Here is a 24,887-nt window from a genome sequence, read left to right on the forward strand (position 1 = left end):
GTCTAAACTAAATGCATGCTCTTTTTCTCAACCCATATCTATACCAAAGTAAGGAATTCATCTTTAAGCTTGTGCATTCTGTCTCTTATCCTTAGTGCCAGATACCTTTGACAACAATGACTTTCCTTCCCTTGGGGTAGAAAGTAACCTAGAGAAATGTGGCACATGCTCAGTTAAAGTCTCCATATTCAGATAGAATCTATGATGAAGCTTCCATTGTACATTGTACATTTCTACTCCTGGGGAAATACATCAGAAGAGTGGTTGGATGATAGATGTAAGATTTAGAGCTGGAAGAAACTTTAAAGGCCACTGAGTTCAATTCCTTCATTTTTTCAGAAGAGATAACAAAGACATAGAGATTTTAGCTAACTTTCACAGGGTCATACAGCTAACAAGTGTTTGATGATAGATTTGAATGAACCCAGCCGAGTCTGCCTCCAGATTCCATGATTCTTCATTCTCAATCTCACTCTGCACCTCCTAGGGTTTAAGAGTAAAAATGTGCAGAATGTCTTCTTCCACCTGTAAGCCAAGTATGGAGAGGAAGACATGGGGAGGAAAGAGAATAGGCACAAGAAGATCAGAGTCATGGAAGCAACAAGGCTTCAGCTTTTCTTGTATTGTTTTACTGAAGAAATGAGCATGTGAGGAATTGTTCATATTACTTAATTTGCTCATTTATTGATGTGCTAAGAGTAGAACTTGACTTGGAGGCAATATTTTATTCTGCCATTTATCAGAAGTTTACTTCATTTAATTGTCATAGGAAAAAAAGAAACAGTATATGTGAAATGCTTAGTAAATTCTTAAGAAAACTTGCATAGATGGAAAATCTGCAGACCTCATTGAAATCACAGCTCTGACACCTCCTAAATGACCTCAGGTGACTTAAATACACTGGGTCTCAGTTTCCTCATCTATAAAATGAGAGTGGTCCAAATTATTTCTGAAATCTACTCCTGCTTTGCATTTATGATCCTACTTATAATTGTTATTTAGTTTTTAAAAGTAAAATTGTCATAGTTGCTTAAACATACTTGCTGACTAATGATAGGTCCTTATTATAGCTATGTCTCCGACCCAGTCCAGACTAGAGCTCTAAGGAGGGGCAATCATGCTTTGGACACATTGGACTCTATAGTCTTAATCTCCAGCTGTTTTCTTGGTTTCAGAGTCTAGAAATGTTGAAATATATGTCAAAGCATGACTTTATGGGATTTCTTTCTTTCATATCAAAGTGTTGGTAGGATTACAGAATCCATGATATTCACTAACCAGATGCTCCACAGTTCTCCCTGCTCCCATAGTGATTTTGTTGGCCAGTTCAATCCCTCAGTTATAATCAGAAGGAATGATGTTTCTATTGCATGATTTTTTCCCTTCCTGTCTGGGTTCCAGGGTCTATATTAAACATATGGTGCCCTGTCTGTCTCTCATGGGATTCTGTTCACAGCCCAGCTGAGATAACAGCTTAATTTTACTTCACAAATTCATTCAATAGTATAAATCAGGGCTGTAAAAGAGACTATGAAACATAAACAAAACTGATATTGAAGGCAAGAAAGGCTTCTGGGTGTTGGCAGCTCCAGTAAGCAAGTAGTATAAGAAGATTAGAACTCAAGATCTCCAGAAACTGCTAAAGCAACCTGCCTCTGACTCCTCATGGAAATAAACATTCCAGTGTTCAGCCCCTTTCAAACACATAACAGCATCTCAAGCCCATTTTCTTCATTCACCATAGCATTTAGGCATGAGCTTAGCTCTTTACTATATGAACCCAACCTATCTTTCCAGCCTTAATCCATTATCACTACCCTTCAGGCACCTAGAGCACAGTCAAGCTGGCCTCATTGCTATTCTTAATGTGTGATATCCTATTTTCTTTCCTCATGTCTTTTTGCTTAGACTGATGTGTGGAATGATCTTTCCTGTCTGGTCACCTCCCCCAGTTCTCTTGAAATCCTTAGTTTTATTTAGAGCTCACCTCAAATGTCACCTTCTACAAGACACTTTTCCTGTACCCTAAAGTTGCTAGTGATTCTCCACAAAATTATCCTATATTGATTTAGCAAATATTGTATTTATAGGCACAGTGGGTACAAACAATAGTTTGGAGACCATGATAAGATTTCGTATGAGAGATGATGGGATCTGAAGTGTGAATGACTACGGGATCTGAAGTGTGAATGGCAATAAGGTGACTGATACCAGAAATGTCATGGAAATATACCAAGGTTTGTCAACTAATTGAATGTGTGAAGTAACAAAGAATGATGAGGTAAAGATGACAATTAGAGTGTTAATTTAGGTTACAAGAATGATCATGGTACCCATTATAGTAACATGGAGTTTTGGAGCAAGGATGGATTTGAATTTATTTTTCTATGAATGTTAATTGTTATTTCATTTTTGTGACTCTCAGTTTCTCTATCTGTAAAATGTAATGACAATACCTAGCTCATAGTTTTGTTGTGAGTTACTGTAGAAGTGTCAACTAGTATTATTTTTCTCCTTGAAGGCAGAAACTATTTTTTATTTGCTTTTTTCTTCCTCTAGCTCACTTTTTCAGTGATTGGCAGATACCAGGTACTTCAAGAAAACTTGTTGACTGGTTCATAAAAAGGTGTTCAATATTCAACTTATTGGTCATCTACATAAATATTATTGATATAAATGTAAGTTGTTATTCCATGATCAAATCACTTCAGTTCTCTAAAATTTTGGGGGATACTCTGCCAATTTGTATTTGTAGCACTACCTAATAATTGCAAATATATTTCATAAAATTTATACAAAATATAATTTTTAAAGAATGAGAAAAAGAAAATATTTTATTCTCCAAAATGTCATTAGAATTTAGTTAGTAGAGCAATAATAGAGTCTGACTCATGCTTTGGGAAAAACTCCTTTGGCAACCTTGCAGAAGATAGATTAGAGTGGGGAGAGATTTAACACAAGGACATCAGTTTGGAAAGCACTATAAGAGTCCATGTGAGAGATGATGGGATTCTAAACTAGAATGGTGACTGTGTGGATGGAAATAAGATGACTGACACCAGAGATGTCATGGAAACATAACAAGATTTGTCAACTAATTGAATGTTTGGGATAACAAAGAATGATGAGGTAAAGATGACTATTGAATTGTTAATTCGGATGACAAGAATGATGGTGGTACCATTATAGTAACATGGAGTTTTGGAGCAAGGGTGCATTTGATTTTATTTCTACATGAATATTAGTTGTTATTTCATCTTTGTGAGTCTCAATTTCTCCATCTGTAAAATGTAATGATACCACCTAGCTCATAGTTTTGTTGTGAGTTACTATAGAAATGTCAACTAGTATTATTTTCAAGAAAGTTTGATGTAGTGGCAAGCTCACAGGACTGAGAGGCAGGGGATCTGTATTCTAATCTGAACTCTCTCTTACTAACTAGTTGTGTGACCTTGGAAATATTACTTCTCTACTCTGGGTCTTTATTTTCCCTGTTTGTAAAATTATATAACTACATGAAATGACCTCTAAGACTTCTTCCTGTTCTAATACTGGACGCTCAATGCCTTTGCTTGTAGAATAAGTCAAGGACAGGTAAAATATCTGCCTCATAATGTGGAGACAATAAACAGGAGAGAGAACACTGCTGAAACTAAACTTTAAGAAAACATTTAAAATTATCATCTTAAAATTAGATCTTTCCAGAACTGCTTCAAAAGTCAAAATGTGCTAGGAGACTTAAAGATAATGTCATTAGGATTCAATGCAATTCTATTCCTTTGATATAATAATATTTTATAGTAATATTTGTGGTAAACTTGGTCTTTTTCTCTTTTCCATTCCCTGACTGAAGACCTTGAAAATCTAATGTATACTATTTACATAATAACAATGATGGTAGGTCATAAAGTCAAAATGAGTTAATTCAAGCTTCTTTAGTGCCAGAGTTCATGATCACTTTCTGACCCTAAAATTCACAGATTGTACATTATTGACATATGTAAAAACTTATCATCATTATCATCAATAAGAACATTATCATTGTCATTGATAAGGGGTGGCTAAATTTCTGTCTATATTTAGCAAATGTCTGCTCAAGAGACAGCAGATGGCAAGGGAGAATTATGTTTGTGTTCCTTGTGTGTTCCATATATTATTTTGGGTATATGTGTTTGCTATGCTTATTAATTAGTATCTAAGTGTGTGATAGCACCATTTTTAGGTCTAAGATGCATTATTTCATTTATATATGCTTAAATTCTCTCTATTTTCTCCATTTCATTAAATATTTTCTTAATGTATACACTTTCAGATCCCTGTTACTTCTGAATGATTAGATTTGCCCCTCCATACAATACAACCTTTTCTTATAGTGGTCAGAGAAAAATCATTTATTAAGTATCTACTATGTGCTAGGTACTATATTAAATGCTAAATAAACAAGTATAATGAATTAAAGCAAACCAACACATTAGCCATTTTATAATGCATGCCTCATTGTAAACATATGATCTCCTACCTTTCTACTTAGAGGAAGAAGGCATGATCTATTTTAAGTCTTCTCACTCAAAATGAGACACTATATTAAAATTCTGATTTCTTCCAAAGTTATTTTTTTCTTTATTCTCTTGTTATCATTTGCTACATTTGTTGTCCATCTAACAACAAGGCATTGATAGGCATGGAGGAATGGGGAATGAAAATGTCAATCTAGTAAGCCATCTTTATAAATTGAGTCTTTTCTGATTTGGTTGTTTTGCATAGAACTAGTGAAATAATTAGAAAATTAGGTCATTAAATGTTAAGTTATTAAAATATTAAGTTATTAAAACCATCTTTTCATTTATATAATAAACAAAAATCTTCAGGATGGCATTCAAGGCCCTTTACAATATGTTTGTAACCTAATTTTCTAGACTTCTTTACCATTATTCCCACTCAAAAACCTAGTAAATATGCATTTCTCAAGTCTTTCTTGAATAACCCCTATACTTCCTTGGCTCTCTCTATGTATTTGCTTAGGCTTTTTCTTTTGCTTGGAATTCCCTCTCTAAATTTAATCAATATTTAAATACTGCCCTTATTCAAGACAAAGCTCAATACTCCTCTACAAAACCTTTCCTGGAAGATGATATGGTATAATGGAAAGAGCATTGGTCTTGTAGTCATAGGAGTTCAGATGCTGGCTCTGACTTTTACTAGTTGCTACTGAGCAAGTTATTTCATTTACCTGTGCCTTCATTCCCTCATCTTTAAAGTCAGTATATTAATAGTTGCAATCCCTACCTCACAGGGTTATTTTAAAGAAGGTGCATGCAAACATTAAAACATTATACTAATGTTATTTGTTATTATCATCCAAGTATCTACTCTTCTGAATCCACAGTTATTCCTGTGCCTGTGTTATCTCCACAGCTAGAATGTGAATTTCTTGATGGTACTTATGTTGTCTTATTGCTCTTTGCCTTCCGTTAGCAACTTGGACAAGGCCTAGCACATTAGTAAGAGTTTAATGACTATCTGATGTGATTGAATATGGACTTCATCTTGAGGTTTTTAGCAGAGAAACCCACATGGAGCAGAGTTAGAGAGTTGTTATTTCCAATCTTTTTTACCCTGAGAACAGGAAGTGAAGTCAGAGACTTCTGCATGAATGATTTGGCAATCCTAACTACCTCCAAGGGTTCAAACCTTTTCTGGAGTCTTCAGCATTGCTGGGTGCTGAAACAGCAGGGGACCAGGCTTGTTTCAACTTTTTTCCCTTAACAAACTGCTATGAATTGCTACAGCAGGCACAATGCCATCTGCATTTACCTTTTTTTAATCACACAATAGAACACTCTGTGCAAAATTGGGGGTAATTAAAAGCAAAATATATCACCCAGAGGCTTATTTTTACCACCAAAAATAAAAGCTAGGCCCCATTTCAAGCCAAAATGACTTGATCCTTCCAAAAACCTTCTGCAAAATAAATACCCTGTTTGTTACTCAGGCAGGCAGTTACTACATAGTCACTGTGGGATCACTGTCTAGAACTAAACTGTCTTCATGATAAGAAGCAGGAAATAGGAACAGGGAACTTAAAAAATTTAGTAAAATAGTTGTCACCTAAATTTTTATTATTTACTGTTCATAAATGAGACAAAATGGTGGACTAAGTGGAATGTGCAGTAATACCCCAGTACCATTTTTAAGGTCTAGGAAATTTCCTTTGCATTGTATCTATCTTTAGCCTCAGTTTCTTCATCTATAGAATTGGAAAAATAATACATCTTCTCTACTTTGCAAGATTTTTGTGGGCAAAAAATCACTTTATAAACCTTTGAGTGCTATAGAAATAGGAACTGATAGTTATTGTTGCTAGTCAACTAAGGCAGAGGAAGTAAAAGAAAAGAAAGGTTACCCATAGGCATAAGGAATTCAAGATATGCATATGGCCACTTAGAATCATGTAATATTAAAACTTAGAAGAAACTTCACAATTCATCCCCTCTCCCATTTTACAGATGAGGAAATTGAGTCCCAATGAAACAAATCATCTTGCTCAAGGTCACAAAGCTAAGAGTAGAACTGAGACTAGAACCCAATTCTCTAAGAACCATAGAGCTGTATCTATGCTGACTGCTTGACAATGGTTTTGGATAGTAATCAGTCAGTCAATTAGCATTTTAAGTACCCACTATGTGTCTGTCATTTTCCTAAATGCTGGGAATACAAAAAAAAAGTCAAAAAAAGTCTTTGCTTTCACTGATCTCACTGTGTGTATTACTCTTAAGGGATCTTAGTTTAACCTTACAGGTGATGGGAAAGGCAAAAGAAAGAAAGACCCTAATGATGTGAGAGCTCTAGGGGAAAGCTATTTGAGATTCGTCTATCAACATCAAAAAAGAAAATAACTGTGCAGGCAGGCAATCTCCAGAAAAATTAGCAGTGGTTATTTCCAGCAAATGATAATTACAACGCACAGTAGGAAACAAGGGAACTCAATAGGTGCTGTAAGTCATGTGACTATAATGCCTACGATTTTTTTATAACAATGTTTCCACTCTTAAAGGTATAATGAAAATGTCATAATTAATCCTCCAGAATATCAACACAAAGCAGCTATCTACCACAAGACATAATCAAGTCTTTCTGAGCTTTTCAGACCATCAGACTTGTCCAATGTTTGCCATAAATAACAATATTTCTAAGTAATGGTAAATAACCAATAAAATCACATCTGGAAAATTAAAAGTGATCTGAGAATGAAGGTTTCTCCTCCTCTTCCAATTTCAATTCAAAATTAAATTGGGACATCCCAAGCTGAAAGTGATCTCTGACTGTATAGTAATTAACTTTCCACCATTATTTTCTTTTACATGGTGAAGCTATTTCTATTCTAAGGACTACTGCATACTTATTAGGTATTATAGATGCTGGGAAACAAATACAGAAATGAAAATAAAACATTTATAAGGAGCTGACCCCTTTCCTTCTCTGGAAAAAAGTAGAGTTCTTTCTAGATCTAAATTCTAGGACCTATGTAAATCAGAATACAAAATTTCCCACCATCTCTTTCTTTTCTTTTCAGTCGCTGCCCCATGTTTATCCCTACACACTAAGTATATATTTTCATTCTTTAGAGAAAACAAGAGAAAGGAATGCTCAAAGAATCATGAGTTATAGAAGTGAAAGGAACCTTAGAAATTACTGAGTTTAACCTATTCACTTTACAAGTGAACAAACTGAGGCTCAGAAAAATTAGAGACTTTATAGGTAGTAATTACTACATTAGGGACGTCACTTGATGATAAATACAAAGCTCTTGTCACTCTACTATGATGCAAATACAATATTTTGTTCCTCATCTAAAAGTCAGTAGAACCCAGACTACATAGCACCTTGCCAAAATGCTCTAGTATAAAGAACAGGCACCCAAATGAAGGAACTCCACTTTTCCTCAAAAAAGTCAAAGGCTCAAGCCCACACAGTCTCAAGCAATATATCAGCAAAGTTGGAGAAGACTGAGGACCAGAGAAAAGAATCAATGTACTATATGAGCACAGCACATACTTTAGCAATGCTTGGCAGAGACCTCTGCTGGTAGTAAAGAAGGATTAAAAGAAACCACAAAGTCACTTAGTACTTTTATTTTATTTTTTTTAGTACTTTAAAAGTAGAGTATAATCAGCATGTATATTGTTCAAATCCTTCTTCCTTTCTTTCTCCTTCCTCCCCAATAAAGATAATCCTTGAGTCCTTGAAGGAATACACTAATGGTTCACATTAGCATTTTCTTTGCTAGCTTATCTATGTAGCTGAGGGAAAGTGATAGACTGCAATGTACCAATTCAATCAATAGCTTGAAAAGGAATTGGAAGGATACAGTATAGAGAACCTGCAATTTATCAATTGACCACATGAATTGATTGCCATTCCTTTACATCATGGAAAAGTAAAAGAAGTGATGTTCATAAAAATTATCTCTAAGGTATGTTTACAGATTTCAAACAGCATATATTTTATGATTTATCAAAATCTAAGAGAGGGAGGTTGAGCTCTCTCACTATAGAGCATTGCTGTCTATGTCTTCCTGTTGTTCTTTCAGCTTCTCCTCTAAGAATTTGGATGCTATCTATTGGGTGCATACATATTCAGTATTGAAATCACTTTGTTGTCTATAGTACCTTTGAGGAGGATATAGTTTCCTTCCTTAACTCTTTTAACACTATTTCTGCAGCTGCTTTGTCTGAGATAAGGATTACTATCCCTGTATTTTTTACTTCAGGTGAAGCAAAATACATTTTGCTCCAATCTTTTACCTTTACTCTATATGTATTTCTCTGCTTCAAATGAGTTTATTGTAAGCAGCACATTGTAGGATTCTGGTTTTTGATCCACTCTGCTATTCTCTTAAGTTTTAAGGGAGAGTTCAACCCATTCACATTCAAAGTTATAATTACTATCTCTTTATTGCCCTCCATGTTATCTTCCCTCTCTAACAGTATATATTTTAAAGAGATATAATTAGATATACAAGGCCAGGTAGATAGATGAGAACAAAGACATTTAGCATATTCCTACTATGGAGAAGCCATTTCTGTGATGGATTGCCTCAGTATGGTATGCTTATAAAAAAAATTCTGAGAACCATTTCATAAGACCTTTAAACTCTGCTCATGCAAGGGTCTGAGCATAAGCAAATGAGTGGAGATACTTTATATCTTTTTTAATGTGCTACATTGGCTCCAAATCTAATATACTGCTGGTTAGAGATGATGAAATAGTGAGGTACAGGAGTTATTGTGTAAGTTGGGGATACCTTAAGATGTTAAAGTAAATGGGATGACATCTGAGAAATTAGGGACAAAACTTGCACGTATAGAAAGGGGAAGTATAGAAGAACCAGACCAATGACTTACCAAAGGATCAGGTATTCCTATCTCAGAGGAAAATCATGTATTTCTTGGTAGAAATCTTGTCCTACCCAGTCAATCATATAAAGGAGCCAAGTCTATGAGGAACTTTATATAAACAGACAAAACACATTTTCTGAAAAAACAACTAACCCTTACATGGCACAGTGAAAGTAGGCACTGACTTCACTATGAAGTCAAAGCAGATACAGTTGATGATCCTATATTGGAAAGCTCTAACCACTTCTCAGTAAAAGCTATCCTGTGTTTGTCCACCCTCACCAAAGAATTGGTCCAATTCCTTGGATCTCCTGATAAAAATGGACAAATAATTCATGTCCTTGAACCTTCCTTGTAATCACCAAATTTACCATGAGTTCACTACCATGACCTGTGAGATAAGGCCTGTATTGGGTATTATAGCTAAGTCTTGAATTGGGTTTTTGGCTCATCCATATTTCATCAAAGGATTTCAGAAACAGACTCCAGGCAAGATCCTGAGGCATCTGAACAGAAAGGAAATACTACTCACAATCAGACTGTGGTCACGCCCCATGGTGATGACTGTCCTATTCACTGTGCGAAGCAGTTGAACCATGATTTCTTGGATATGATGGTAAGTGGAGGCCTGTAACACAGAGATAGGCACCTATATAAAAATCAGAGCTACATAATCATTAAATTTCTTTTTTAAATTTAAATTTGTATAAAATCTGAGTAGAACCTAAAATTCTACTCATGATATAATTGGTAGAAAAGACATAATTTAAGAAAGGATCTCCCAAACAATGTTGAAATTTGGCATACTGCAGTAGTTTTTATAAAGAATACAATCAGTCTTCATAAGAAGTGGTAGTTATATGCTGTTAGTACTGTGGCACTTTTTCTTTGTGATAAAATAGAATTGTAAGGTGGGAAGGGGAAAGAAAAGTATACTTGGAATGAACTGATATAAAAAAAAGATGAATTAAAAATCAATGTTACTGGTTATTAGATGAATCATTCAAATGGGAGACAAATCTAAAGGATCACAAGTTTATTAGACAATAAAAAATATGAAAGAAAATAAGGATTGGGACTTATTTTGATGTATTTGATATGGCAAAGTATTTGAATCCATATAGGGCAGTACCTTTCCTGAAAACTATAGACTTAGGGATTTTCTAGAACATTAAGAGGTTAACTGTTATACCAAGGGTTACATAGCCAGTAGCTATACATGGCAGGACTTGTACCTAAGATTTCTCTGCTCAATGCCAACTCTATCAATTATGCTGTAATGCTGCTTTCTTGAACAACAATATCCAGGAAAAAAAATGCACTCCCTCATTTGGATATTTGACAAGCAGTGACTTCAGTACAGAATAATCTCATTGATGTGAACACTACTTCCAATGGGATACATTGCAGCTCACCCACATTTTTCATTTTATTCAATTTTTGTCCATGTCCTATCCTAAATCATCCACAGAGCATCTGCCTAACTCATTGAAGGCCTCCCTCTGGGTCTTTTAAATTCTGTGGATACTAATGTTCCATTAGGGTTTTCAATCTCTGTTCAAGAAGTCTTAGTAAATGATTGTCTGAGGATTGCCCTAGCTAAATAGAGAAGAGCTTGTCCTGAATAAGTAGATTGCCCCACAAAATGATGGAATTTTGGTCAAAGAATTCAATCACAAAGCATATTTTCAAATAGAATTTGTTCATAATACTAGAAACAGCACTTGTTATGAATAAACCTTTCAAGGACAAACACCAAAGTGAAGAACAAGAAGTTATGGCTGGATAGTGATGTGAGCGACCTTGACCAAACTCAAGTGCTCCTGAACATTTAAAAAACTAGAATGGGATATTTATTTTAAAAGAACAAAAAAAAAGACAAATACTGACAGGAAAATTTTTGCAGGAAAAATAGACATGTATACAAAAATATTCATAAGAGTATTCATTGTGCTGTGCTTTTTTAAGCTGGAAATAAAATATGTAACTTATTTTTGGTAAATGGCTAAACAAACTGTGTACTATATTCAATGAGGAATACTAAATAAGAATAATTCAAAAATATGGGAATACAGATGATACAGTGAAGAAATCAAAGGAGAAAGACAAACATGCACAATGATTATATTTATGTGAATGAAATTGATATGGAAAGGAAATCAAAGTATTAAATTATAATGTCCAAAATTAATAGCATTCTATCAAAATCAATGGGCACAATATTTCTATTAACAACACATAATATTACTGTTTGGAAAATGTTCCTTGTAGAGTGAATTTTTAAATGATGCTTGTTGAGGAGGGGCTATTGTATTGAATTGTTTTAAAAAGAAAATTAACAAAATAAACATGTAGTAAAAATAAGACTATAATGTAATAAATAGCTAAGATAGAGTAAATTTAAGTGAAGAAAAATGTTCAGAAGGAAAGAAAAATACTACAACAGCTTCACTATTTGAAGACAGAAGACATATAGCATTAGGCTTTCTTGGTGGGTTTAGAATGGCAATAAGATATACAGCAGAAATACTGAAATCTATAAGACTGGTACCAGGACTATTGAAAGGAATAATTCATGAAGAACTTAAGAATTGATAACAGAAAAGATGGTGGAAAATATTAATGAAGCATTGGGCATTCATAAAACAGTCATTTAGGATAAAGCAAAGATAGAAGAAGATGAAATAGAGCAAACTTTTTTAAAAGGGTAAACTTGAAATCTTTGGATTTTTATAAACCAATTCAGTAGAAATAGAGGAGAAAGGTTGAATAAACAACTTGAGAATTAATAATCTTCTAGAGAATTAAAAAAAACAAAGTGTTAATGCCATATTTCAAAATGTATAAAAAAAATTTCACTGAAATTGATGAAAACAAAAAATACAAATCAGAAGAATTCATGGGTTATCCATAGGATAGCACTTCAGATTTAATTCAAAAGAAATGTAGTAGACAAATTTCAGAGATTCAGTATCAAAGAAAGACTCTTAGTAGCAGACAAGAAAAAAATTACTTACATAGACTATGATATGAAAAATGATTGAAAATTGTCCTGTATTCCCAAAGTAGCTATTCTACAAAACTAAAAATATTTCAACATGAAAAAATATGATTCAAAAAGAACAGAAAAAAATTGAGGAGAGTGTAATGGATGAGGGGGGGCTGAGAAATACAAGACTTGGAAGGGATTAGACATGCAAATTAACCAAGGACCTGAAATATAATAACAGTTAAAACAAAATATAAGCTTTCATTCAAATAATGAGTAAAGACTAATTCAACATTTCCATATTATAATGAAATGATAACTACTGAGGCTGTTAAGTTACATGTAAAATAAAAAGACCAGGAGTTTTAAGAAAGAATCTGTTGAAAAGACATAACAAAAACAAATCATAAGGTGGACTAAATGGAAATTGGAGAAGATAGAAAGGACTGAAATATGATTTCTTAGATTCTAGAAACTAAAATGAAGTGTAATCAAAGATAAGTACTAAGATTAAGTAAAGGAAGGCATTTTTCTAATGTTAAAAATTATAAAAATAGATTAACTAGATTTATATTGGTTAGATATTAAGATGAGAGAAGGGATATTATTATTTTGTAGCAGAATAACAGATCAGAGGGGTGACTGGTATAAATAGGAGTAAAAATGGTCTGTTAAAAAATCAAAATTATTATAATACTTTGTGTTGATAAAAAGTATTATTACAATAAATATATATAATGAAATATTAACTGATTGAAGACAATAATAAAAATAAGGCAAGTTAGAGAATGGATTTGAAAATAAAATTCAGTGATTTGCTACTTGCAAGAAACTCACCTAAAATACAGACTCAGAGTAAAAATTAAGGCATCATGTTTAGATTAATTTTTTTCAAAGACAAGGAGTTACATTCATGATATTTTATGAGACAGTAACAACAAAAAAACCCCAACAGGGTATATTACTTTATGATTAAAAGCACTACAGTAATTAAATAATATCAATATTAAAATTAAATATCAATATTAAACATGTGTACTTGATAATATAACAACTAAGATCTTCAAGTTAACACTAGCATTATTTAAAGCCTAGATAAAAGTATAGGAAATTATTATTTTAATATTACAATTCAAAGTCTGATAACTCCTATAGGAAAAAGTTTTAAGATGAAATTATGCAATTTGACAGAATGCTGGGAAAAAACTTGTGGAACCAGGGAAACTTACAAATGGGAATTTTAAGGAATATGCAAATTTTTCAGATTCCCATGGGACTAACACAAAAATTGGTCACATATTATGGAATGAAGAACTTACAAGTTAATGCAGAAAGATGGAAATCTTAAATATATCCCTAAGAAAATACAAGGAAGTAAAAATTGCAAACAAGAGAAAAATCATAATCTTGATAAAGCTACAATAAGGGACAAAAACACCCTAAAAGGGTAACTGGATAAAAGACTTAATTGTAGAAACAACAAATTATATTAGAGGATAATTATAAGAAGACAGTATACCAAAATACATGGTATACAACTAAAGCAATTCTTAGGAATGTATGTATAAATATATATATATATATATATATATATATATATATATATATATACATATATATCACTACTGGGGGAGAATGAATGAACTAATCATACAATTAAAGAAAACCAATGAATCAAAAACCCTAAAATGAACCTAAAAGTTATTAAAAATTAAAATCAAGATAAGTCAACAATAAACAAAATTACTGAATCTATTGAATCCAAAAGTATTGAAACCAAAGAGCTATTTTTGAAAAGAAATTAAATGATGATTATCAATTAATTTCATTTTTAAAGAAAAGAAAAAAAGAAAGAAAAAACTTTAAATAAAAATATATGGGAAAAAATAGAAATAGGATTTTTAATTATTTTAAAAATATGTGCAGTTAGGACAACTGTATTAGATCGACTATGGACTATGTTATACCCATCCAGAGGAAGAAAAACAAAACAAAATACAAAACAAAATACAAAACAAACAAACACACACATACACACACACATACAAACCCTTTAGAAGCTGATGAACACTTCATAAAAATTATTTCTTACGTATGTTTCCCTTAATCCTAATTTCTCATTCTGCAAATAACTAATCTATAAACATATTTATCAAAATATGTATGTACAATGCTAACCTGACTGTTTGCCACTGAGGAGAGGGGGACTGGAAAGGGAGGGTGGAAAGAAATTTTGTAACTTAAAAATATGCAAGTGCATGTGGATGAAAATAAATAAAAATAAAATAAAATAAAAAATAATATACCAAATCATATAGCTACAAACCAAAATAGAAATGAAATGAACAGTCACAAAAATAAAATTAGTAAAATAAGAAATATATGATCTCATCTCAGAAACAGAAATTATGCAAAGCCATAAATGAAATCTCAAAGGAAAAAGCTTCAAATTCCAGATAGATCTTCAAATGAATTCCAGCAAACATTTAAAAAATTAACAATCCTTGTGCTATACAAACTACTTCAAATTGAGAAAGAAGGTACTATCAAATTTTTCCTATAAGAAAAACACATACCTGATTTTCAGAATAGGAGGTAATAAAGCAGGGGAAAAGAATTAATTTTTTTTTTAGGTTTTTGCAAGGCAAACAGGGTTAAGTGGCTTGCCCAAGGCCACACAGCTAGGTAATTATTAAGTGTCTGAGATCTCATTTGAACCCAGGTACCCCTAAGAATGGATATTTCTAATGAATATTGATACAAAAATTTAGATCAAATGCTAGCAAATATATAATAGACTCTTATCCCAAAATGTATTCCTTTTAGAAAAAGCTAGATTTATATCCAGAATAAATGAATGCCTCTAGATTTGAAATACAATTAACAAAATAAATCTTATTAAAAACAAAAACTGCCTATTTGTGTCAAGTAGAAAAAAAGTTTCAATAAATGCATCTTTCATTTACATTAACCACATTAGCAGACATAGGAATGAAAGAACTTTTCCTTAATATGATCAAAATAATTTATCTAAAATCAAGGGTTACCATTACTGGAGAGTAATGGAAAAATACTGGAAGCTTTCCCAATAACATCAAGAATGAAGTAAGGAGGCCAATATTACCATCATTATTTTATATAGTACTAGAAATTCTGACTATAAGAACAATTAAGAAAGTAATTAATGGCAAAGAGGATGTACAAATCTCTACTGAAAACAAAATAGTTCATATTGCAAATTGCAGAAATCAACAAAAATGAAAGAAAATGGTAAATGGTCTAAAAATACAGTAAGATACAAAATACATTCATAAAAAATCTATTTCTCTATAGTCCTAATAAAAACCAGGAAGAAGAAAAAGAAAAAATGCAAATAAACAAATTAAATGTCTGTGATCTGCAACCTTAATGGACTTGTTCATTTCATCAGTGCAACATTCAGGGACCATTTTAGGGTATCTGTTATGGAGAATGCCATCTGTATCCGAAGAAAGAATTGTGGAGTTTAAACAAAGATCAAAGATTATTTCCTTTAATTTTTTTAACAAAAGGTATCTTATTATGTAATTTTGCTATTTTATATTTAATTTCCCCTTATATTTTCCTTAAGGATATGTTTTTATTTTCCTCTCAACACATTCAATTTTGATCAGTGTATAGCATAGCAACAATGTTAAAGATTGTCTTCTGTGGAGGATGGGGGGAGGAGAGCGAGATTGGAGGAAAAATTGTAAAATTCAAAAAAATAATAAAAAAATAAGATCAGCACTCTTGTATAAATACAATTACAAAATTATTTTTGTATAAATAGGGAAAGACATAATTATGCATAGACATTCTATGTTCAATGGTATACTGTCAATATTACAAAAATAATGATATCATCTAAATTAATCAATATATTTAATGCTGAATCAATCATATTACTAAAAAGATATCCTATAAAAGCAAGTAACTAATAACAACTTATTTGAGAGACCAAAAACCTTATTCAAACCTCAATTCTAATTGCCAGGTTGACTGACCTAATCTGCAAAGCCTAATTTGCTTTTTCAAAAAAAGCCTTTAAGTAAGCAGATATAGCAAAGGCAGATGTTACAAAAACAATTCTTGCAAATTTGGGGGACACAAATAGGTCCCTAAAGAAAAATATCTGTGACAGATAGAAGTTAAATGATTTGTCCTAAGATAATTCCTAAGTGTTTGAGGTAATATTTGAACCCAGGTCTACCTGACTCTGAGTCCACTGCTCTATACACTATACCACCTAACTTCCTAATAAGTGCTGTTCTCCATATACTCTGAAGACTCATGCCTTTCGAGTAATTTTGATTTAGACATTTTTTCTACCACAACGACTTGGTCATCCTTTCTGAAATTTTGTTGCCTCCATGTGACTACTTTGTCCTCAGTGACTTAGTGTTTTAATACACAATACAAAAGTAAGTCCGATTCTTTCAGCCTACTATGAGATGTAGTCTGCATGGGATCATCTATTTTTTTAAAATTTATTTTCATCCATTTGTACATGTATATTTCCAAGTTACAAAGTTTCCTTCCACCTTCCCTTCCTAGTCCCTTTCCTCAGTTGGGAATGGTCAGGTTAGCATTTCATATGCATATTTTGTTAAACATGTTTAAAAATTAGTAGGTTGTGGCATGAGGGATTAAGATTAAAGGAAAGAGATACGAAAGAGATAATTTTTATAAAGTGTTCATCAGATTCGGTAGGGTTTTTTTTCCTGTGTATTTTGTTTTGTTTTGCTTTTCTTCCTCTGGCTGGGGATAATAATATGACCATAATCTGTCAAATACAGTTGTCCTAGCTCTCTGGACTGCTGAGAGGGGTTGCTTCCATAAAGGTTGTTCATCTCATAATGTTGATATGTAAATTGTCCTCTTAGCTCTAACCCCTTTGCTAAGTATTGGATCCCATAAGTCATTCCTTGCTTCTCTAGAGTCTAACCATTTAGTGTTTCTTATAGAACAAGAATATTCCATAGTATTCATGTGCCATAACTTGTTTAGCCATTCCCCAATTGATGGGCATCCCCTTGATTTCCAATTCTTTGTCACTACAAAAAAGGGCTGCTATGAATATTTTGAAACATGAAGCACTTTTTCCATTTGTTTTACAATTTCTTCTGGATATAGTCCTAGAATTGGAATTGCTGGGTTTTATTGCTATTTGGGCATAGTTAAATATTGATCTCCAGAAAGGTTGGATCTGTTCAAAACTCCACCAGCAATGCATCAATGTCCAAATCCTCCCAGAACCTCTCCAACATTGATCATCTTCCTTTTTTCTAATCTTGGCATCATCTATTTTTAGCCAATAATCAAAGTTTCAAGATGTTTAAGGGCATGTTAATTTACCCTTCTGTCTGATTGAATGATGCAGCTGAACCTTCTATGATTAAATAGAATCAGAGGTGTAGCCTCTCTCCCTTAAGAAAATAAAGAAAAAAGTAGAAATGAAAGATTGCCATTATCAGATGTGAAATTACATTAAGAAAAAAGAAATTATCAAAACTCTCTAGAACTAGATAAAAAAGAAACGTTCATCAATGGAATAACTATTTAATTCAATAAGTATTTATTAAATGCCTACTATGTGGCAGACACAGGGTTAAGACTTTGTATGAAGTATGTATAACAGTGTAGTCTTTGATAAATTCAAAAACACAAAGTACTAGGGAAAAAATGCTTTACGTAAGAAGAACTATTGGGAAAAATAGACAATAGATTGGCAGAAAACAGATTTAGATGAGCATCTTTCACCATAGATCAAAATAAATTCAAAACTGATAAATGAGCTAAATATATATTTTTAAAGTACCATGAAAAACTTTATAGAGAATGGGATTTTATATCTCTCACACCTTTATAAGAAATTTCCTTGTTATGCATCCATAATGCCAAAACATCTTTTAAGAATTGTATGCAAATAAAGAGCTTTTATATAAATAAAATAAAAACAGTTAAAATAAGGAGGAAAATATGTATATAGAATAGCCACTGTAAGTTTTCTTTAGTAAAATCTGACATAAAACACCAATAGAAATATTATCCTTCTTCTGCTTTGACGATTGACCTCCCTGATTTCTTTTAAATCCCCCCTAAAATCTCACCTTCTATAGGAAGCTTTCCCCAATCTCTCTTTACTCTAGTGACTCATCTCTACTATTTCCTATTTTCCCTGTATATAGCTTGCTTTATATGTGGTTGTTTGCATATTGTCTCTCCCCATTAGAAGGTAAGTCCTTGAGAACAAGAATTATCTCTGATCATTTTTTTGTATTCTGAACCCTTAGTGTCTGGCCTAAAATAGAAACTTAATAGATGTTTGGTGGTTGACTGATTTATCTGATACATATCTATAAAATTAAATACCATTTTCCAGGGTCAACACATGTAAACAATCAATTTTTTAAAAAAAGAAACTAAAGATTTCTAAAGAACAAAAATTACTAATGATCAAAGAACTATTAATGGAAATAGTTGGACTAAATTGCCTCATCCTTACAAATTGGCAAAGATGGTAAAAGATAGTCAAATCAACACTAGAGGAAATGTTTTTTTTTTTAAAAAAGGAAAATTTTTAGAGACAAGTCACTACTGGCAGAGCTGTGAATTAATCCAATCACTTTGGGAAACAATTATGATAATACTACAAAATAATTTTAACATGAAGCCCAGCAATCCTACTATTGGGTTTATTCCTCCAAAAGATTATTAATAACAACAAAACACCTATCTATACAAAAATATTCATTTTAACACTATTTAAAATTTGAAACACTCCATATGCTCAAAGGAATGGCTAAACAGATTGTGATATATTAATGAAATGTAATGTTAATGTGTTATGAAATATGATGAATGTGAAAAATTAGAAGAAATATGGAAGACTGGTGTGAAATGATGCAAAATGAAAATAATATGAAAAGAACAATATACAACATTACTACAAGTACATAAATCAAGATAACTTTAAACAGTAACAAAACTCAAATGAAAAGCATTGCACATGACCTCCTTAGTAATTTCATCAGTTTAAGGAACTCCTAGTTAAGAAATTCCCTCTATAGATGTAAAAAGCAACTTGTTTGTAACTTATATATTTTCAGACAACTATCTGGGGCATTGAGAGGTTAAGTGATTTCTCTATGGGCCTACATATATGAAAAGTAGTTCTTAAGGTGGGTCTATTGACTTCTAGGAGTTCTTAAGGCCCGTTCATTAATCTGAGAGGTCAAAATTATTTTTACAATAATACTAAGACATTATTCACCTATTAAAATATTCTTCCCTTCTAAAATACATATCTGTGAGAAACTGGATTTTCTTCATATATTTCAACAAAAACAAATAGTGTAACAGATTGAATAAAGCATATAAAAGGAGACTACTACATTCTATTAAGTCAGGCATTTAAGAGATGTGCAAAAGTTTGAGAAAGAATGCCAATCCTCACTAATTTTTTAATTTTAGAAAATAAAGTAATTTTAAAATAAAATATGTTATTAAACATGCAATGAATTTGTTATTCTTTTTAATAAATTAATAGTTTTTTAAATGATATTTTAATTTCTAAAATAGAAAATACTGACAGATATAACTCATATAAACAAAAGGTCTTTGAACTTCTAAATAATTTTCAAGATTATAAAAGGATCCTAAGACCAAAGACTACTGTAATAGAGGCAATACTTGTACTTTCTTGGAATTATTCACCTCCTTTTATTAACTATGCTACACTACTTCTGAGAGGCTAGGTGGGAAAGTGGATAAAGTACCAAGACTGGAGTCAGGAGGACTCATCTTCCTGAGTTCAGATCTCAGACACTTACCCTGTATGACCCTGGGCAAGTCACCTAACTCTGCTCCAGTTTCCTCATCCGTAAAATAAGCTAGAGAAGGAAATGGTAAACCATTCCAGGAAAATTCCAAATGGGGTCTTGAAGAGTCTGACACAATTGAACAACAGTATTTCTAACCAGCACCAATATTAATTTGTATAGCAAAAACCTGTATTTTATTATGAAAAACAAAAACCCAATGAATGATGAACTTGCATATACTATTAGGCCTAGAAATATTTTTCTCCTCTTTTGTCTATCAAGGAATAATATAATTCAGTCATTTTTCAGTCATTTCCAACTCTTTGTGACCTCATTTGGAATTTTCTCAGCAAAGATATTAAAGTGGCTTGCCATTTTCTTTTTTTTTTCAATTCAACACATATTTATGAAATAATTGCTATAATTGCATTAGGAGTGAGGAGCAATAAGAAATAGAACTAGACCTGTTGTCTACTCTCCTAGAGTTTATGAATCAATAAAACTGGTCAATTTCATATATATATATATATATATATATATATGTATATGAAACAATATAAAATAGGAATACTTGTAATTTAGGGAACATCTGTCTTATATTTTTCTCCCAGCATTTGGTTTCAAAACTTTCTTTCCCTATAATTCAGTGTTCAAATTGGAAATCAAGTAAATGTCCTTCAATTGGGGAATGGCTTAGCAAACTGGTATATGTATGTCATGGAACACTATTGTTTTATTAGAAAACAGGAGGGACAGGATTTCAGGGAAGCTTGGAGGGATTTGCATGAACTGATGCTGAGTGAGATGAGCAGAACCAGAAGAACACTGTACACCCTAACAGCAACACAGGGTTGATGATCAACCTTAATGAACTTGTTCGTTCCATCAGTGCAACAATCAGGAACAATTTTGGGATGTCTGCAAAGGGGAGTGCCATCTGTATCCAGATCAAGAGCCATGGACTTTGAACAAAGTTCAAGGACTATTCCCTTTAATTTAGAAAAAAACAGATATCTTATTGTCTAATCTTGTTACCTCTTAGACTTCTTGTCTCTTCCTTAAGGATATGATTTCTCTCTCATCACACTCAATTTGAATCAATGTACAACATGGAAACAAAGTACAGACTGACAGATTGCTTTCCGTGGGGTGGAGTGGGGGGAAGGAAGTAAGATTGGGGGAAAAATTGTAAAACTCAAATAATATCATTAATAAAAATAAATTTAAAATTTAGTGTTCCTTCTCACTTAGATATGCTGTTTCCCTCCTAGTAATCTTTACATTATGGAAATGAAATAATGAAATGAATAATTAGAAATGGGGGGGGCAGTTAGGTGGTGCGATGGATAGAACACTGGCCCTGGAGTTAGGAGGACCTGAGTTCAAATATGGCCTCAGATATTCAATAATTACCTAGCTGTCTTACCCTGGGCAAGTCACTCAATCCCATTGCCTTAAATAAATAAAATTTTAAAATAATAATAATTAGAATGGGATTAGGGTTTGGACCTGTGATTTCATTGATAGAGGAAACCTCAAAGATCAAGAAGTTTCCTCTACTTAAATATAGGTCAATAACTCTGCTTCTCTTATAGTCTGAAAGAAATGCTTACCATGGGGTCTATGATATTTTTTAAATGATAGCTAGTATTTATATAACACTTTCAGATTTGCAAAGTATTCAACATGTTCTCTCATTTCATCTTCTAACTGTAATTCAATATAATTGGTTTGCAATCCTGGTTTTTTACTCATTTTAAGACATGAGAAAGGGTCTTTAAATTTCACCAGATTGCCAAAATACACACATACATACGTGTATACACATTAAGAACCTTTGTCTTAAATATTTGTCTAGACCATTAAGAAGTTCAGTGAGTTGTTCCAGGTCACACAGTTAGGTTATCAGAGCTGAAACTTGGAGTCTTCATAGATTCAAGACTATCTCCCCATCATCTTACTATAGTTTATTATTTATTTAAGGCTTTATAGTGTTTTTTTAGAAAGATTTTATTTATTTTGAGTTTTACAATTTTTTCCCCTAATCTTGCTTCCCTCCCCCCACCTCCCCAATAGAAGGCATGCCATTTTCTTCCTTGCTCATTTCACAGATGAGAAAACTCAGGCAAACAGGGTGAAATGACTTACCCAAGGTCACTTGGCTAATATGTGCCTGAGAACAGATTTGACCTCACAAAAATAAATCTTCTTGACTCCAGGAGCAACAATCTATTGTATCATCTAGCTGCTCAAGGGCAATATAAAGAATTCAAATGCCAATAAACCGAAGTTTTGTACTGTGTATCAAAACAAACTTTATTAATTAAAAAAGAAGGAAAAAATCTTGAGTGTTTTTGTCACTCATGTGACAAAATGAATCCCATGCCCAGATTAGAAGGAAAAATTCCCAAGTCTTCAGTGAATGTGACTAAATGGAAAAAAAAGAAAAAAATAGTTTCTGAATGCATCAGCCAGGCTTCAAAAATTGTTGCCTTTCAAATGAAAGGGATGATGGTTGAAGATGACAGCATAGTAGGAAGATAAGGAAAAAGAAAACAACAATAAGTGTGTTCTCCCTAAAACTCTTCTCAAGGGCCTTTCCCAATTTCTCCACTGCTTGGAGTGCTCCCTCAAAAATTGTTATCTAGCATTTCTTTTGAGTATTCTTATTGCATATTGTTTATACTTAATGTGTATACTCGTGGTATCTCCTCTGACACAACATAAGCCCCCAGAAGTCAGGGACTATTTCCTTTTCATCTTTATACCCCTCCCCAGTGCCTAACACTGTGCCTGAAACCTAGTAAATACTCAAGAAAAACATGTACTGATTAAAAATGAAGGGAATATTAGTAATGAAAATGAATAAAACTAATTTGTTGAATTGAAACTTTCCTCTTCAGTGATTCTTTATTTCTTAAAATTAAAGTACAGATTTCTGCATTATGCTGCATTCATGGTAAGAATATTTCAATATAGCAGCTATGCTTGATTATTTTTTAATATTTAAAATAGTCTTACTATAAACTTTTCCTATTTCAACTAAAATAATTCATTTTATTCACTTTTAATAGAATCTCTTTCTTCTTCATAGAACTTTCAAAGTATCCAAGTTCTAGGTTAGTATGCCAGGAGCATACTATCTATGTTGTAAATCTGTTTTTCAGAAAAGTGATGATTGGGTGTCTCGTGGTCCACATGCAGTCTGGATAATAGTAGAATTACTTGGAATCAGACTGGTAGAATGACAGGACCCAAAGAGCAGTCATTAGCTGATCAATGTTAACTTAGAGGGAGGACTAAAATGAATTGCTCTAGGGTCCTGTCCTTGCCTTTGTGCTGTAAATACTTCAGTCAAAGACTTGGATGGAAGCACAGATGGAATGCTTGTCAAATTGGCAAGTGATGTGAAACTAGAAAAGAGAACTAACACCATGGAAGTTAGTCAGGATACAAAATGAACATGATGGGCTAACATGATGAGGCTAAACACAAAACCATAGATTCACAACTGGGAATCCAAAAAATCAATGATGTCCAACTTCCTCATTTTACAGAAAAAGAAACTGAGGCCCTTAGAAAATAAGGTTATTTTCTTACATAAAAATGATAAAAGTGAGGATTCAAACTGAATCCAGAACCAGTACTCTCACCCAGCTAGAAGGGTAACTAGGGATTGAATGTAAAATCATATACTTAAGTTCAAAAAATCTATGTTACAAGTTTGGCCTGGAGAGGTCTGGTTAGGCAACAATTCCAATGGAAAAAAGATAATGGGATTTTAGTAGAATGTGTACCCCCCAAAATTAATAGTGCCACAGTATAATTCCTTTTCCTCCAAAAAAAGCAAATGCAATCTTAAGATACATTAAAAGGTATCATATTCAGAATTAACTAGGTGAAGGCCACACTGTAATCTGCCCTAATCAGATGTATAGCATATTTAGTTCAGGAGAAAACATTTAGGAAGAATGTTAACTGTTCTTAAATATCTGAAACACTGTCACGTGAAGAGTAGTGAGCTCCCAGAGGGTATTGTTGTTTTGCCCTCCTTTGCATCCCCAGAGCTTAGCACAGTCTTGCCTCATACTGAGCACTTAATAGATATTTGCTGATTTGACATGGCAGAGGGATTATGCTTTTTTTTTCTGTTTAGTCTCAGGAGGCCGAGCTAGCAAAAAGTGTTAAGTTGCCAAGAGTCAGATTTCACTTTGATGTGAGGAAAAACTCTGATGATGGTCGCATGGTGAAGTAGGTCCCCTTCAATGGAAGTCTTTAAGTGGAGACTGGATGATCTCTTGTCAAGGGTATTGGAGAAGAAATTCTTGATCAGGATTAAGTGGACCCTAAGGTATATTCTGACTCTAAATTCCTGTTATTGCATGACTTGTGTGGGTAGATATGACTGAAAAAAATGTGTAAACCAATGACTAGTTTCATGCTGAACACCAGTGAAGTTTTAACATCTGTAGTGATTCTACAGAGAATCTATTAATATTTGAGACTGTCATAAGAAGCCAATCCTTAATTCTTGCCCCCATGAGGATAAGGAATTGGTGCAAGCAATTACCCTTAAGTAGCTCTTTATCAGAGCCTTAAGTATAGGGAAGGGTGAGCTGGAGAAGGTCCTTAAATTATGTGGGGGAGCAGAAAGAA

At 32.8% G+C, this 24,887-nt stretch overlaps 1 protein-coding gene across 2 annotated transcripts in view; it reads right to left on the reverse strand.

Moving 5' to 3' along the window:
* Positions 1–24,887, reverse strand: part of DOCK2 (dedicator of cytokinesis 2) — a 535,580-nt gene that overhangs the window by 253,797 nt on the left and 256,896 nt on the right. For both annotated transcript variants that reach the window (XM_074212450.1, XM_074212449.1), the window contains exon 27: positions 9,931–10,026. In XM_074212450.1, coding sequence (XP_074068551.1) covers positions 9,931–10,026 — 96 coding nt within the window. The remainder of the gene's footprint in view (positions 1–9,930; positions 10,027–24,887) is intronic.

Source organism: Macrotis lagotis, chromosome 1 (genome assembly GCF_037893015.1).
Source record: "Macrotis lagotis isolate mMagLag1 chromosome 1, bilby.v1.9.chrom.fasta, whole genome shotgun sequence".
Classification (NCBI taxonomy): domain Eukaryota; kingdom Metazoa; phylum Chordata; class Mammalia; order Peramelemorphia; family Peramelidae; genus Macrotis; species Macrotis lagotis.